This window comes from Xenopus laevis, chromosome 4S, assembly GCF_017654675.1.
Source record: "Xenopus laevis strain J_2021 chromosome 4S, Xenopus_laevis_v10.1, whole genome shotgun sequence".
NCBI lineage: Eukaryota > Metazoa > Chordata > Amphibia > Anura > Pipidae > Xenopus > Xenopus laevis.
In genome coordinates, this window is record NC_054378.1 from 27,052,639 (window position 1) to 27,067,718 (window position 15,080).

General features: G+C 39.2%; 1 protein-coding gene across 4 annotated transcripts in view; it reads left to right on the plus strand.

Annotated features, from left to right (window-relative positions):
* The window catches only part of LOC108715345 (solute carrier family 12 member 4), a 287,853-nt gene that overhangs the window by 184,981 nt on the left and 87,792 nt on the right, over nt 1–15,080 (plus strand). For all 4 annotated transcript variants that reach the window (XM_018260421.2, XM_041561093.1, XM_018260420.2 and 1 more), the window contains 4 exons: nt 3,279–3,377; nt 3,542–3,599; nt 5,569–5,743; nt 6,506–6,624. In XM_018260421.2, coding sequence (XP_018115910.1) covers nt 3,279–3,377; nt 3,542–3,599; nt 5,569–5,743; nt 6,506–6,624 — 451 coding nt within the window. The remainder of the gene's footprint in view (nt 1–3,278; nt 3,378–3,541; nt 3,600–5,568; nt 5,744–6,505; nt 6,625–15,080) is intronic.

The window sequence follows — 15,080 nt, forward strand, 5'->3', positions numbered from 1 at the left end:
ATTCCTGCAGAGAGAGAAACCACTGGGCACTCTGGCATTTGTTCCTTTGTTTCTTTTCATCCAGGACAGGGGAGCATGGTCGGAAATCAACCTGAACTTCCTGGCCAACAAATAATAGCATAGAGAGTCTAGCGCCCATTTTATGGCCAGAAACTCCCTCTCCACCATCGCATAGTTTTTCTCAGTGGCCGTCAACTTCCTACTGAGAAAAACTATGGGATGTTCCTCTCCTTCAACCCAATATTTGAGCCATCTGTCTGTACCACGAACTCACGTGAGAAATCTGGGGCAACCAGAAGAGGGTGATGACACAATGCATCAGCTCTACAAATGCTTTTTCTGCATCTGCATTGCAGTCCATCATGAATGACTTTCACCCTTTTGTTAATTCAGTCAATGGAGCTGCAAGCGAGGAACAATTGGGAACAAAACGTCTGTAGTACCCCACAATTCCCAGGAATGCCGCAACCTGCTTTTTGGTGAGGGGTAGGGGCCAGTAGTGGATGGCCTCAACTTTGTTAACTTATGGTGAAGCCCCTAGATAAAGTTGAGGCCATCCTCTCCTAACCAGGTTCTCTGCTTTGGAACCCCTACCCACTCAGAGGCCATATTACAATATTGTGCACTGATGAGATCTAACCAGATCGAAACAGGCTGCAAGTTTGTATATATGTCTCTGAACTATTAGGCTGTATCTGTGTATAACACCAGCAGTTCTGGATTCATAGATGGCCACATGGAACAGATATCTACCCCTTTCCTTTTTTCAAGCCTGTGGGGTTGGACATTTGAATCCATCAGACAGTGTACTCTAGAAAGGGCATCTGCATTCTGTTGCCATTTTCCTGTCCTATGCTCAACATTGAAGCTGAAGTTCTTTAAAGAAAGAAACCTACTTGTTACTCGCGCATTCCTTTCTTTTGCTTGGCTCATCCAAGTGAGTCTAGCATGGCCTGTCATAAGTTTAAAGTGGTGCCCTAAAAGATAATACATTCGAGATTTGAGGGCCTGCTCCTCTCTCCTGTCAATGCTTAAAGGACTGTACCGTTGCTGTGGTGTTTATACAGCTTGTGATGTTAGAGTTGCTTACTGTTGTGTAATGGCTGCATGAGCCTTCTAATAAAGCACTGTTATACTCTACTCATCCTCGGCTACCCAAAACATAACAGTTGATCTGCACTGGTACAACTTATGCGGTTGCATCAATAACTGCAATAGTTTACATAAACAAGCTGCTCTGTAGCTATGGTGGCAGTCATTCAAACCTGAAAAAGGTTAACAGATAAGCTCTGTAGTATACAATGGGATTCTTCAGAACCTGAAATCTGTTATCTACTGTGTATCCTGTGCTTGAATGGCTGCCTCCATATATACACAGCAGCTTGTTTATATAAAGTATAACTGTTTTTTGCAAGGCACATTAGTTTTGCCAGTGCAGGGCACCAATATATTGTATTGTCTTTCCTTCAAAACCGTTTCATTCTTTTGGTGTTACTGTTCCTTTAAGAAGATTCAGATGGTAACTTTGCTTAGGCTTATATGGTCCCTGCCACTTTCCAATGAATTTGCTTACTACAGTGGGCACTGTGCTTGCTTTAAGTGTTCTTTAACAATGGTTGTTACAGCAGTGATTCTTTTCTGCACAGGAGTTCAATTACACTGTAAGGGGTGGCCTCTTGCTCCCATGATTTTTTTGCTATGTCAAGGAGACCTTGTGAGTGTCTCCTACAGATTAATTAAAATGTTAAAAACCTGGTAGAAGCCTGGGAATACTCCATAATGGCAAACATTAAGTAAGGTGTAACAGTTCCAGTTCTCTGTATTTTTCCATAACCCTTTTAAAGGGATTGTTCAGTATAAAAATAAAAACTGGGTAAATAGGCTGTGCAAAATAAAAAATGTTTTCAATATAGCCAAAAATGTAATCTATAAAGGCTGGAGTTAGGAGATGTCTAACATAGCAGAACACTACTTCCTGCTTTACAGCTCTCTTGGTTTCCATTGATTGATTACCAGACAGTAACCTTGACTTGAGGGATGGGGGTACATGGGTCATAACTGTTTGCTTTTGAATCTGACCTGCATGCTAATGGGGAGCTATTTTGATAATGAAAATTTAATATAAGCTTAAGCACACTGAAATAAGAAGTTTTCTAAATATAATCAATTCAAAATTCTATACCGTTTCTGAAACAATAATGTTTATCTTCACTATTCCTCTCTCAGCATCTGTTTCTCTTCATTCTCTCTTCATGGATGAGTCAGATATTAATTGACAGTTATATCCAAAATATCTTATTGGAGGTCTCCTTTTGCCTGGAAGATGTGTTAGAGCTATGCAGACTGCACTGAGTCCGGTGTTGTCATGTAATCTGTTTATTTTATAGTTTTTGTATTGTTTAATACATACTTTCTCAAACTCTGCAGAACCAGTGGCTGCAGCAAAATAATCTTTCAATAAGAATCCCAGTTTATCTGTTTAAATCTGGCTCAGTGATCTTTGTCCCTGCCACTGGAGTTGGAAACATTAAAGGGAATGTAAAGACAAAAATAAAATCCAATACGAATCTCTACACAGTCGATGACTGCTCTACAGGGATGGAAACAAAGAAAGCTGCTTGAGAAAGGTGGGGGGGTTGCCACCTGCTGTTCGTAAGTATGATCGTTTCCCTGCAGAGCAGCTAGGGACGTCTGAAGTGTTCTATCCACAGCAGTCAGAGCAAGTAAAATGAAGGGGGAATTTCACTGCATACAGTCAGTTTTCTTATAAAAATGGTACACATTTTTTAATAAAAGTATATTGGAGATAGGTTTCTTTTTCATTAAAGAAAGTAAAAATGGGGTTTTATTTTTTTACCTTTACATCCCCATTTAAATCTCTGTGAAAATCTTCTAGCCTCAACTCCCTCCTCCATTACTAAATCTGATGAGTTACTATGTAACTCCTGGAAGGGAGTTGCACTAAAGGCTACCATTTCCTGCTATTCACAAAGGACATACTGATACAACATATAAATTTACTTTATTGCTTTCTGTGTGTATGTTGCAGTCCATTTGATTCTGTTGGATTCATTTTTTGCAGTATGCTAGTTGTTTTGGTCTGCTGATTAAAACAGTAATCTTTTTATTATGTCTGTACACATTCATGTAAAAATCTGAAATATGTCTCCTCTATAAAGGTGACATTGTCACAGAAATATTTGTATTCTCTGCTTTTGCGTACACATGCGTTTCCTATTTTTCAGTATGGAAAGCTGTCACATCTTTTCTTTTTTCAGGTATCATGGCTGGAAGTAATCGTTCAGGGGATCTGCGAGATGCCCAAAAATCTATTCCTGTGGGAACCATACTTGCTATTATCACTACCTCTTTAATTTGTATCCATTTTTGCAGATTATTTTATATCTCTTGCTCAGAATGTTGTCTTTTTTTATATGGAAGAGTCTGCTGATATGATTTTTTTTTTTAAAAAGTTCACACTTGGTTTTGTTTTATACTTGATTTAAAATAATTTAAAACATTCCTTGACATAGCCCTTCAGATTTTAGCACTGTTGTTCTATTTGGTGCTTGCATTGAAGGAGTGGTTTTGCGTGACAAGTAAGAATGTATTTATGGACATAAGACTACTGATGTGCTTAGGAAGAATCATTGTGTTGGCAGTAGTTGGTATAATGTAATGATGAGAAGTGGGGAAAAAAAGTCCCAATTTGTAAATCTATAGTATTGCGAGTTTCTTTTTGCTGTAGTTAATATTTTGCATAAGAAACCTTGAAGAGTATAGTTCAGTAAAAAAATTAGCAGTGGCAGACATACAAATCTTATTGTTTGTCACAGACTTGGATATATGCAAGAAACACGAGGAAACGTTATACGTGCTTCATTAGAACCTTTAGTAAGCAAATGGTCTTCCGTTGCATATACTATTGACATACAATCTACAATCAGCTGTTTTTTACCCACATTGCAGCATTATTTCCCACATCTTGCCAATATGGGTGCAAATATGTTTTTATTGCATCAATAATCAATGTTTGAGCAAATGTGCATAATTTCCAGGGTGGAGACAGTGTAAATTTGGAATTCATGAAATGCTTTACTACTCGCACTTGCTGACTTGCATTTTAACAGTAAAAGTGACTACTCACGGATGTTTTATAGATCAAACACATCTCCATATGTTAAAGGGCCGCCCGTGGCTGGTCTAGGCATTGTCACAAAGTTGCAGTGAAGAGAAACACACTTTATAAACAATTTCTTGCATGGAGGCAGGTTACAGACTGGGGCCTACTCAAGGATAATAATTACTGAAACTTCGTGAAACTTAGTGAAACTTCTTTATAGATTCTCTACACTTCTCATTCCCTGAAATGCAACATTCCTCTCACAAAGCCTGTAGAGTGCAGTTAGCTTTTTATGGGGGCCTACTCTCTTAATTAACCCATTCCCCTGTTTCTCTGCTGTGTCCAACATACAGTGCCTAAGCTTCTTGCCAGTATGTTTTACTCCTGTAGTTTAACATTCAGTATGTTCCCATTGTTGTTTTCACTTGTATCGTATGTCTCCCTGTAGTCCCTACATTATGTACCTGTTGCATTTTTCCCTTTAAACTAATTGGCTTCAGTGACATTCTGGCCCTTCATTACATGTTGCTGCAGGTTGAAAGCACAGGTAAGAAAAAGGAGATGCTAAGTGTGGGAGTGGCAAGAGGGTTAGCAGAAGCAAGATCGGATGGTGGGGGAGAAAGGGAGTGAGACCAAGATGGAACAGAGGGTAGGCTGGGATGAGTGAGAGGGGCTCAAAGGGAGCAATACTGATGGTTGATTGATGGATGGTGGGGCCCGCAGGTGAAGCAAAACCAGAGAGGGTTGGGAGGGTCAGAGGGAGCGAGATCGGACTTGGATGGAGGGCAGGAAGAAGTGCAAAAACTGAGAGAAAAGGAGGAAGAGCAAAAACTGAGAGGAAAGGAGGAAGAGCAAAAAAGGAAAGAGGGAACCAGATTTTGTACTTTTCCTAGAGTAAAAGTAAACACAGATTTTTTCCCACACACTCCATATCTACATCATACTAAAAGTAAATTTAAAGGTGAACAACCCCTTATTGCATGTCTCGGGCCTCTTAGGCTAGTGTCATATTGTGGTGGGTGTTGTGCCTGTCATAAACTTTGACAGGCAAGGCACCCACCTGTGTGTGTGGTCACACAGAAAATATTTTGTCACAAAAATGTGAAACTTTGACAAATACACCGGTGTGTAAAAATGTTATACCAGTGAGTAATCAGACTGGAATTATGAAGGGATGTTTCCCTTTTGAGGAGAACTGAAGACCACTTCAGATGGAGTATTATTTGGCTACTTCTGGATCAACCACAAGATAGGTAGGTAGGCATTGTGACAATTTTTCTTGATGCATGTTTGTTTTTCCAGCTTTAATGAATATTCAGTGATACTTCAGTTGCACTACACCAGAGTTTATAATCAGCATTTTTATATAACTATAGTTGCCTTGCATTTTTATTCAGAAATAAACCAAAAAAATGCATTTTATATCTATTCATTGTTTTTTTTAGATATGGAGATGGAGTGAACAAAAACCTGGTTGTGGGGACACTGTCTTGGCCTTCTCCATGGGTTATTGTCATTGGTTCATTTTTTTCAACCTGTGGAGCTGGATTGCAGAGCCTAACAGGAGCTCCGCGGTTACTACAAGCAATTGCCAATGACAATATTATACCATTTCTGAGGGTATGTACTCTGAAGAAAATGTACATTATAACTATGGTTCAAAAAGTATTAAAAAAGAAAAAATCTTCTACAAGGGGTAAAGAGATAAGTTGACTATTCTTTTGTTCAAAATGAACAAAGCTGGTGTTTTTAAATGAGTATAGGATGATATTTTGGGTAAAAGGATGACTGGATCAAACCTTGTATTTAGTGTGGTCTAGTGGAGGTTCTGCTTGTGCGGAGATAACCCGAATGCTGAAAGCTCACTGTACTTATTTAACTTTGGCCAACATAGCAACTTTGGCAAACCTACCGAGCACCAATGTTAGCCTATGGGGAAGGTCTCCATCAGCTTTCCTTGCTTTTTTTGATCGAAGGAAAATCGTTCGATCGATGGATTAAAGTCCTTCGAATCGTTAGATTTAATAGTTCGATTGAACGATTTTTCCTTCGATCTAACGAAATGCGGTAAATCCTTCGACTTCGATATTCGAAGTCGAAGGATTTTACTTTGAGGTTCAAATATCAAGGGTTAATTAACCCTCAATATTTGACCAATAGTAAATGTGCCCCTAAGTGTTTGTTGCCCTACACTGGTGCAAAATGTATGCTTGCTTCAGAAACTATATATTTTTTTGCAAATTAAAAAGTTATATTGTTAAAATATAGCCTGCTATAATCAAATAAAGTACTCCAGAAAGGTACAAAGCAATGCTATTAGGCTCTTGTTTATATATAGAATGTCTGATTTGAAAATTACAAACTTTAACCCCATATCTCCAGGTGTTCGGACAAGGAAAAGCAAATGGTGAGCCGACCTGGGCCCTTCTACTTACAGCTTTCATAGCAGAGTTAGGAATTCTGATTGCTTCGCTGGACATGGTGGCACCAGTCTTATCAATGTACAGTAAAAAAGATTGCCCCTTCTCAAATGTATCCTATGTACTAAAAAAATGTGTAGTTATGAATTATTGTTCATTTGAAATGCTTTATCACATGAAAAATTAAGGTTTCCAGGCTTATTTTGCCTTGCATCTTCTTTTATCTTAACAGAGCAGATAATTTCAATATCACTCTCCCTTAAAGGATAAGTAAACATTTAAAATAAGTGAATGTAAAATTGATGAGAATGCTAATCTAAGCAATTTTGCAATTTACATTCATTATTTTTTTAAATTCCAAGATATTAAGGTATATGTGTACTGTTAATATAAATTAATTTTGTTATAACAGCACCGCCTGTTGCTAATTTTCCAACCATTCTGACCACCAGTTAGTCAAGGAAGTTGTCATATGAAAGAAAGGGCACTAGTCTGATGTTCTTTTGGTTAGGAGAGGTATGAGAAACATTATCTGAGGTTTCCATCGTACTTGTCTCATTAAGTCCCAATCGCTCTACAAATATACAAAAATGAAAAAATCTGAAAAGCACTCGTATGTATTCAATTTGTATTCATTATAAATCATTTTACGTCACCATCTCTGTGCACATAGTGCATGTTTTTTTACACTAGATAAAATACATAAATATTTTTCAGTATACCATACATAAATACATAAACACAGTAATCAATATACAGGGTGTTGGTTTTGCAAAGGTCTAGTCTGGGTATCCAAAGCATTTGAGATGCTTGTGTTCCTTGTCTTTCAACCTGGCATGGGTTGTAACCTGGAGGTATACATCTTTATTAACCATACAGGACCCTGAGGCAGAAGTTGCTGTATTTGCTGTCTATTAAGAGGGCAAATGGCCCACCATAGGAAGGCTAACTCCTCTGGACAAGACTCAGACTCAGGACAAGGGATGCTATTTTGAAGACAGGAATGTGCATATTTCTTAGAAGGACAGATGGTTTAAAAAAGGTTTGAAGGAGGCCATGTGTGCTAACTGAATCAACCATCCTTAAACAGACGAGGGGGCATGCAACAATGCTTGTCAATAACATACAATGTTGCTTTTAATTTTTTCTCTGGTGGTTTCCCAACAATTAAACTTAAAAACACCCGCCTCTATGAGATTCATGATGTCATTGTGACAGGATCGCACATTTTAGCTAAAACCTACCTAAATAAGTTAAGTGAAACCATTGTGAATTTCTTACCACTCAGCTGAGATAAAGAAGCTGCTTGGGTAGGTAGTAAAACATTTTCAAGATTAGTCAGCAAGTCCACCTGCTTTAGAATGATCACTACCAATTATTATAATATAACATACAATAGGCACAATAAGTCATATAGTTCAGTTATTATATCACAGTACAGTGAAAGTATGTTTATGTATTTATTTAATGACAATGTCAATACAATATAGGGTCTGCTCCATGAACTTTGTATTTAGACATGTCCATAACTATTAACTCTTTATCTCCGGTCCATAATTTATGATTCTCAGATATTTCCATTAGCTGCACATTTAGAGGCCTATTCATTGTACTGTTTAAACTAAAATTCACAGAAAAAAAGATGTAAAACTGTAAAATAAATGGCAAATTTTGAAAACATGTGTTTTATGCTGTGCGAAAGCCGTATTTTACGTTGTTAGTGTATTTAAGTTGTGGCAGAAGTCTGTCTAAGAAAAACACTGTTTTTCTCTGGTGAAGACTTGCGATATGCCGTTTTTTACAATGCATAATAAATCTGCCAGAGGTTAATGACATGGCGAGCAGCCAATCGCTGTTTGCCACACCATCAGTCCCTGCCCCAACGCCATCCGCCCACTCTTTGCCCACATTCACTGAATTGAAAAGGTGGCAACCTTAAGGGGTTGTACTATTAGTGGGCAAATATTTTCTATTAGTGGACAAGGGTTCTCTATTAGGTCCACTTTTATATAATTTGTTTATTAATGATATGAGAGTGATATTGTAGGAAATATATTGATGTTGGCAAATTACACAATTCATTATTGGCATGCTTGCAAGGGGATCTGAACAAGCTGGCAGTCTAAGATTAAGGTAAGGTTAACAGTTACATAGTTAATTTGGGTTGACAATAGTCCATGAAGTTCAACCCCTATTGACTCAATAAATGTTGTATTCTCAACCATACTATAATCTGAAATATCATATAGCACTGTGGGGAGAAAAAAAGAGGTAAGAAAAATGGGTAAAACCAAAATAAAGAAAACAGCAGAAATATAGAAAATAAATACCGGTAAGCAAGAGCAAATCTTGTAATAGATAATTATACTCTGGCCTGGAAGTACTAGAATTTGTATTAGACCTGGATGTGTCACTGCTCCCTCTTCCTGCCTCTGGCAGATCTAAGTGCTAGCGAGTACGCAATCGATTCCAGAATACTGATGGCAGAAGCCAACTGGAACAGCGAGGCTTATGAGGTTGTATTTTTTCAAGGGCTATCTTGTCAACTAAACTTAAGGACTATCTTGTACACAGAGATCTCCCTAAACAACTGGAGGAACTGATTGGTCTCGCTATCAAGTTTGACACCTGCTTTCAAGAGCACCAAGCAGATTGGCAAGAGATTCCAAACTATTTTGGCACCACATTTTCAAAGACCTCTTTTTCAGACCAGACATCTATTTTTCCTTCCACCTCCTCTGAGGGACCCATGCAGATTTGAAGAGCAGATTATTCTGAAAAAGGAGAAACTCCAGAGATGCTCTGCTGGTCTGTGCCTGTACTGCAGTGGCAAGGCTCACTTTGCCAATAACTGTCCCCTAAAGCCAGGAAATTTGAGTGCCTAGGTAAGATTGGGGAAATCTTATCTGGGTGGCATTGAACCTTCTCCCCAAAATAACTCTTAGATTCTTACTTCTGATGGAGATTCAGTTGGCTTCTAGAAATGTCAATTTACAAGCTTTCATTGATTCTGGAACTAGAGGGAATTGCCTAGGCTCTGCTTTTGCCAAGCATCTTGGTATTCCCCCTTTTTCCCATGTCTACTCTCTTGCAGGTTCTGGCAATTGATGATAACCAGCTGATGTCTGAAATCATCTCTGGGAAAACATGGGAATTATCTTTGACAGTTGGATCCTTGCATAAAGAAAAACTATCTTTTCTCATCATCAACTGTCCCTCTGCTCCAGTGGTTTTGGGTTTACCGGCTCCGACCTCTTAACCCTATCATTGATTGGTCTCCCATTGGAGTTATTATTGTGTCAAGAATTGCTTACCCTCAAACTGTATTCCCTGTTGCCTATATTGATCAATTTGATTAACTTAAAGGGACTAGGGTGTTCAAAAAACTTGATCTCCGTGGGGCCTACAACTTGATCCGGATACGAGAGGGAGATGAATGGAAGACAGGCCTTAACACCAGAGATGGGCATTATGGGTATCTGGTAATGCCCTTCTGGCTCTGTAACGCCCCTGGTGTCTTTCACTAGTTGGTAAATAACATCTTCAGGTAGTCAAAGTCAAAGTAAACTTTGTCATCTCAGCAGTATACGAATACACAGTGAAACGAGACAACATGGCTCCAGCTAGTACATATCACTAAAAGGGCAATCCATGGTCGTTTCCTTATTCTTGTCTTTTCCAAGGACTTAACCTGCCATAAACCAGGTGTAGGAAGTGCTCTCTCATCTAAGGAAAAATACTTTTTTGCTAAGTTGGAGAAATGTGTCTTTGAAGTACCCAAGATTCCTTTTTCAGCTATATCATTTCTAAGAGGGGTTTGAGTTGTACCTGCCAAATCTTTGTAGTTCAAGTGTGGTCTCTTACTACCAACACCAATGCCATTGTCACGTTCGGCACCCTATATCCAGAACCCAAGCTAAGCCCCCTGGTCTCGGCTCTCACTTCTGCCTCTAACCGCCGCCTTTCACCTCGGGAGGAGCCCTCAGCTAATCGGATGCCACCAGGTCAGGTTATTTGAGAGATGCGCTAAGCTAACGGTTCTGGATGTGCAAAGGGTACGATCGTCTCACCAGGATACTGGAAGGAAGAACACCACCAGGAACAGGCAGGCCAGGCCAGTACAAGCAGAGAATTGTCAAACAGGCCGGAATCTGGATTGGAGAGCATAGAATAGTCGGAGGACAGGCAAAGGTCAGATTGGAGAGATCAGAGTAGTCACAAGCAGGCATGATCAGGATTGGAGAGGTCGGAGTAATCAGGCAGGCAAAGGTCAGGATTGGAGAGGATCAGAATAGTCACAGGCAAAGCAAGGGTCAAAACCAGTAATAACAGATAGGATTATACAAGGCAAGGCACCTAGGAACTTTCCAAATAGAACAACGGGCAGTAATTTTCTATGAAAGGCCCCTTTAAATAGTTTGAATTTCGCGCCTTTGCGTGTGACGTCCTCACACCAGCGCATAAACCTGGAAGCACGCGCCATAGGGGAACCGGCATTCAAGGGAGCAGGAACAACGCAGCGGGTGTCCATGCCAAAGGAGCAGTGGTGGATCCCGCCGCCCACTAGACCACCAGGGTATGTCCTCACAGCCATACAGAGATTTCTTGGCTTTGTCAATTATTACAGGTAGTTCATCAAGGGCTTCTCTTTACGAATTGCTCCTATTCCAGTTCTCATCTGTAAAGGTGGAAATCAGTTGGCCTCTCAAGCCTTAAAAGCCTTTAAATCTTTGAAGGAATCTTTTGGGAGTTCATCCATGTGCATACTTTCCTAAAGAGTAATCTTCCTCTGAGCAAAACTATGACTTTGGGATCCGGGATTTATTTGCTGCCAAGTTAGCTTTGGAAGAGTGGAGACATCTACTTGAGGGCACAGCACACCCCATCATAATTTTCATCAACCATAAAAATCTAGACTAGCTTATATTCTATATTCAAGTTCTGCGGCAGGCTGAATGGGCACTCTGCTTTACACATTTTAACTTCGTCGTCATTTCTCCCGGCTCCAAAAATAAAAAGGTCAATGCCCTCTCCAGAAGCTTCTTTCTGGAGGATCATCACAGTGAGGACACAATTATTTCCCCCACAAGAATTATTGCATCTGTTTTCACAATTTGCATCTCAGATTCAGTCTGCTCAGTCTCCTACACTACCTGACACCCCTATTGGCATGGCATATGTTCCTCCTGAACTTCACCACTCTTTTCTTCAAAAGAACCACTGTTCCAAACAGGCCGGGTTTCCAAGTATAAATAAAACGATGGACTTCTTGAATTGTCTAGTATAGTGGCTCATCTATGCGAAAAGATGTTAAAGTCTTTCCCCCAAATGTAATATTTGGCGTTATCGCAGCACGCATTCGCACTTTTGCGAGTATATTTGCGCTAAGCGGAATGCAATATTTTTCGCACAGATATATTACATAAGCACAAAATAGTAGTTCAGCTTTCACTTTACTGCACATGAACCTGCCCAGACCGGAATGAAGATAAGATAGAAGAAGCCAAAGAAGACAGGGACGGTGAACTTCTGCAACAATACCCCAGGTCAGTGCTGTTTTTACAGAACAGGAGCACTGGCTTGTGGATTTTTACATTTTCACCCCCCCCCCCTGTGATTTTAAGTTTAGTTCTTCTTTAAGAAATGTTCAAATACCTTTCCCACTACTAATGTCAAACTTACAGACCCCATTCCAAGTAGTACCATACAAGATTGAAGTGAGAAAATCAGAAAAATGTGCTCACATCCATCTGGTTTTGGTGTTTTGTTCACATTAACTTTGAGCAAACCTACAGTATAAGTACTATGTCCTGTGTCAGCCACTGACTTGCTTGTGTTGAGCCAACTGTTTCCTCTACTGAAACGCTCACACCTAAATTGTGTGCATTGAAGAAAATAGCTGATTAGGCACATTTGTTTTTTCTTTATGACCAAATTATTTCCATTTTTTTAAATTACACCACAGTCTCTACCTGCACCTTTAAATTATTGATAGCAATAATTTCATAATTGTCTTATCTTTGCCTTCCTGATTGCTGTTTTACAACACTTGTAGTATGTATATTATTTATTTGAAATTTGAAAAAGGTCCCAATGGGGGACCGAAGTATCGTATAGAATGCTGTATTATGTGAAATAAAAGGACACGTATTTTCACTACCTACAGAGTGTGTTGATCCTCCTTCTGCATATATATATATATATATATAAATACAGTCATATGAAAAAGTTTAGGAACCCCTCTTAATTCTTTGGAGTTTTTTTTAATCATTGGCTGAGCTTTCAGAATAGCAACTTCCTTTTAATATATAACATGCCTTATAGACACAGTAGTATTTCAGGAGTGACATAAAGTTTATTGGATTAACAGAAAATGTGCACTATGCATCATAACAAAATTAGACAGTTGCATACATTTGAGCATGAGCAGCAACCAGCATAGCTTTATGAAAAGCCTGGGATGTAAAAATATCTTATACCTTAATAGGACTGCACAAGGCAAATCCATTATGGAAAAGGACCTTGGAGTCCTTGTAGATGATAACCATGGCTGTAGCAAGCAATGCCAGTGAGCAGCAAGGGCAAATAAGGTCTTGAGCTGTATTGAAAGGGGCATAGATTCACGGGAGGAGAGGGTCATTCTTCCAATTTATAGGGGTCATTCTTCCAATTTATAGAGCACTGGTAAGGACCCATCTAAAATATGCCCTACATTGCCCTGCAGTGCTCAAAAAGACATTATTGAATTAGAGGGTCCAGAGAAGGGCAACTAAGCTTGTAAAAGGTAAGGAAAATCTTAGCTATGAGGAAAGACTGGCCAAATCGGGGATGTTCATGCTGGAGAAGAGCTTAAGGGGTGATATGATAACTATGTATAAATATATAAGGGGATCATCTAATAATCTCTCTAATGCTTTATTTACCAGTAGGTCTTTCCAGCTGACACAAGGTCACCCATTCTGATTAGAAGAAAAGAGGTTCCGCCTAAATATTCAGAAGGGGTTTTTTACAGTGAGAGCCGTGAAGATGTGGAATTCTTTTCCTGAATCAGTCGTACAGGCTGATACATTAGATAGCTTAAAAAAAGGGGTTGGATGGCTTTTTAGCAAGGGAGGGAATACAGGATTATGGAAGATAGCTCATACTACAAGTTGATCCAGGGACTAGTCCGATTGCCATTTTGGAGTCAGGAAGGAATTTTCCCCCCTCTGAGGTAAATTGGAGTGGCTTCAGATGGTTTTTTTTTTTTTTTTGCCTTCCTCTGGATCAACTAGCAGTTAGGCAGGTTAAAATAGCGTTCAAAGGTTCAACTTGATGGACGTGTTTTTTTTGTTTTTTTCAACCTAATTTACTATGTTAGACACCTCCTATAGCCTTTGATGAGTGTCTGGATTCTGAATGGCTGTATTTTTGACCATTCATCCATACAAAATCTCTCTAATTCAGTTAAATTTGATGGCTGACGGCATTGACAACCTGCTTCAAATCATCCCATAGATTTTTGACAATATTGAAGTCGGAGGACTGTGAAGGCCATTCCAGAATATTGTACTTCTCCTTCTGCATAAATGCGTTTGTAAATTTCAAAGTGTGTTTAGGGTCATTGTCTTGTTGTAATATCCAACCCCTGCATAACTTCAACTTCTGATTGATGCTTGAACATTATCCTGAAGCATTTGTTGATATTGGGTTGAATTCATCCTACCCTTGACTTTAACAAGGACCTCCACCAAATTTGACAGTAGGTAGCAGGTGTTTTTCTTGGAATGCGGTGTTCTTCTTCCGTCATGCAAAACGATTTTTGTTATGACCAAATAACTAAATATCTGTCTAATCAGTCCAAAGCACTTTGTTCCAAAATGACTGTGACTTGTCTAAATAAACTTTTGCATACAGCAAGCGACTCTTTGTGGTGTGAGTGCCTTCTCATCACCCTGCCATACAGATGTTCTTTGTGCAAATTGCACTGAATTGTAGAACGATATACAGATACACCATCTGCAGCAAGATGTTCTTACAGGTCTTTGGAGGTGACCTGGGTTTTGCAGCAACTGTGCCTGTGGCCTTTCATTTCCTGATTACACTCCTTACAGTTAAAACTGGCAACTTAACCCTCTGGGATAGCTTTTTGTAGCCTTCCCCTAAACCATGATACTGAACAATCTTTGTTTTCAGATCTTTTGAGAATTACTTTGAGGATCCCATGCTGTCACTCTTCAGAGGAGAGTCAAACAGAAGCACAACTTGCAATTGGCCACCTCAAATACCTTTTCTCATGATTGGACACACCTGCCTATGAAGTTCAAGGCTTAACAAGCTCATCCTACCAAAAGCAATCCTCTCTTGCACATTCTACAAACTTGTAGATTTGAGCATGTGCATTAAAGTAAAATTTTCTAATTTTGTACATATAAAGCAGCATTGGAAAATACCCATAACATGGCTCAATACTATATTTATTAAAGTCTGATTTTTTTCTGGTTGGCATTTTAAAGGTGAAACACTTTAAGAGGTAAAAAACTCAAATTGTTTGAGAT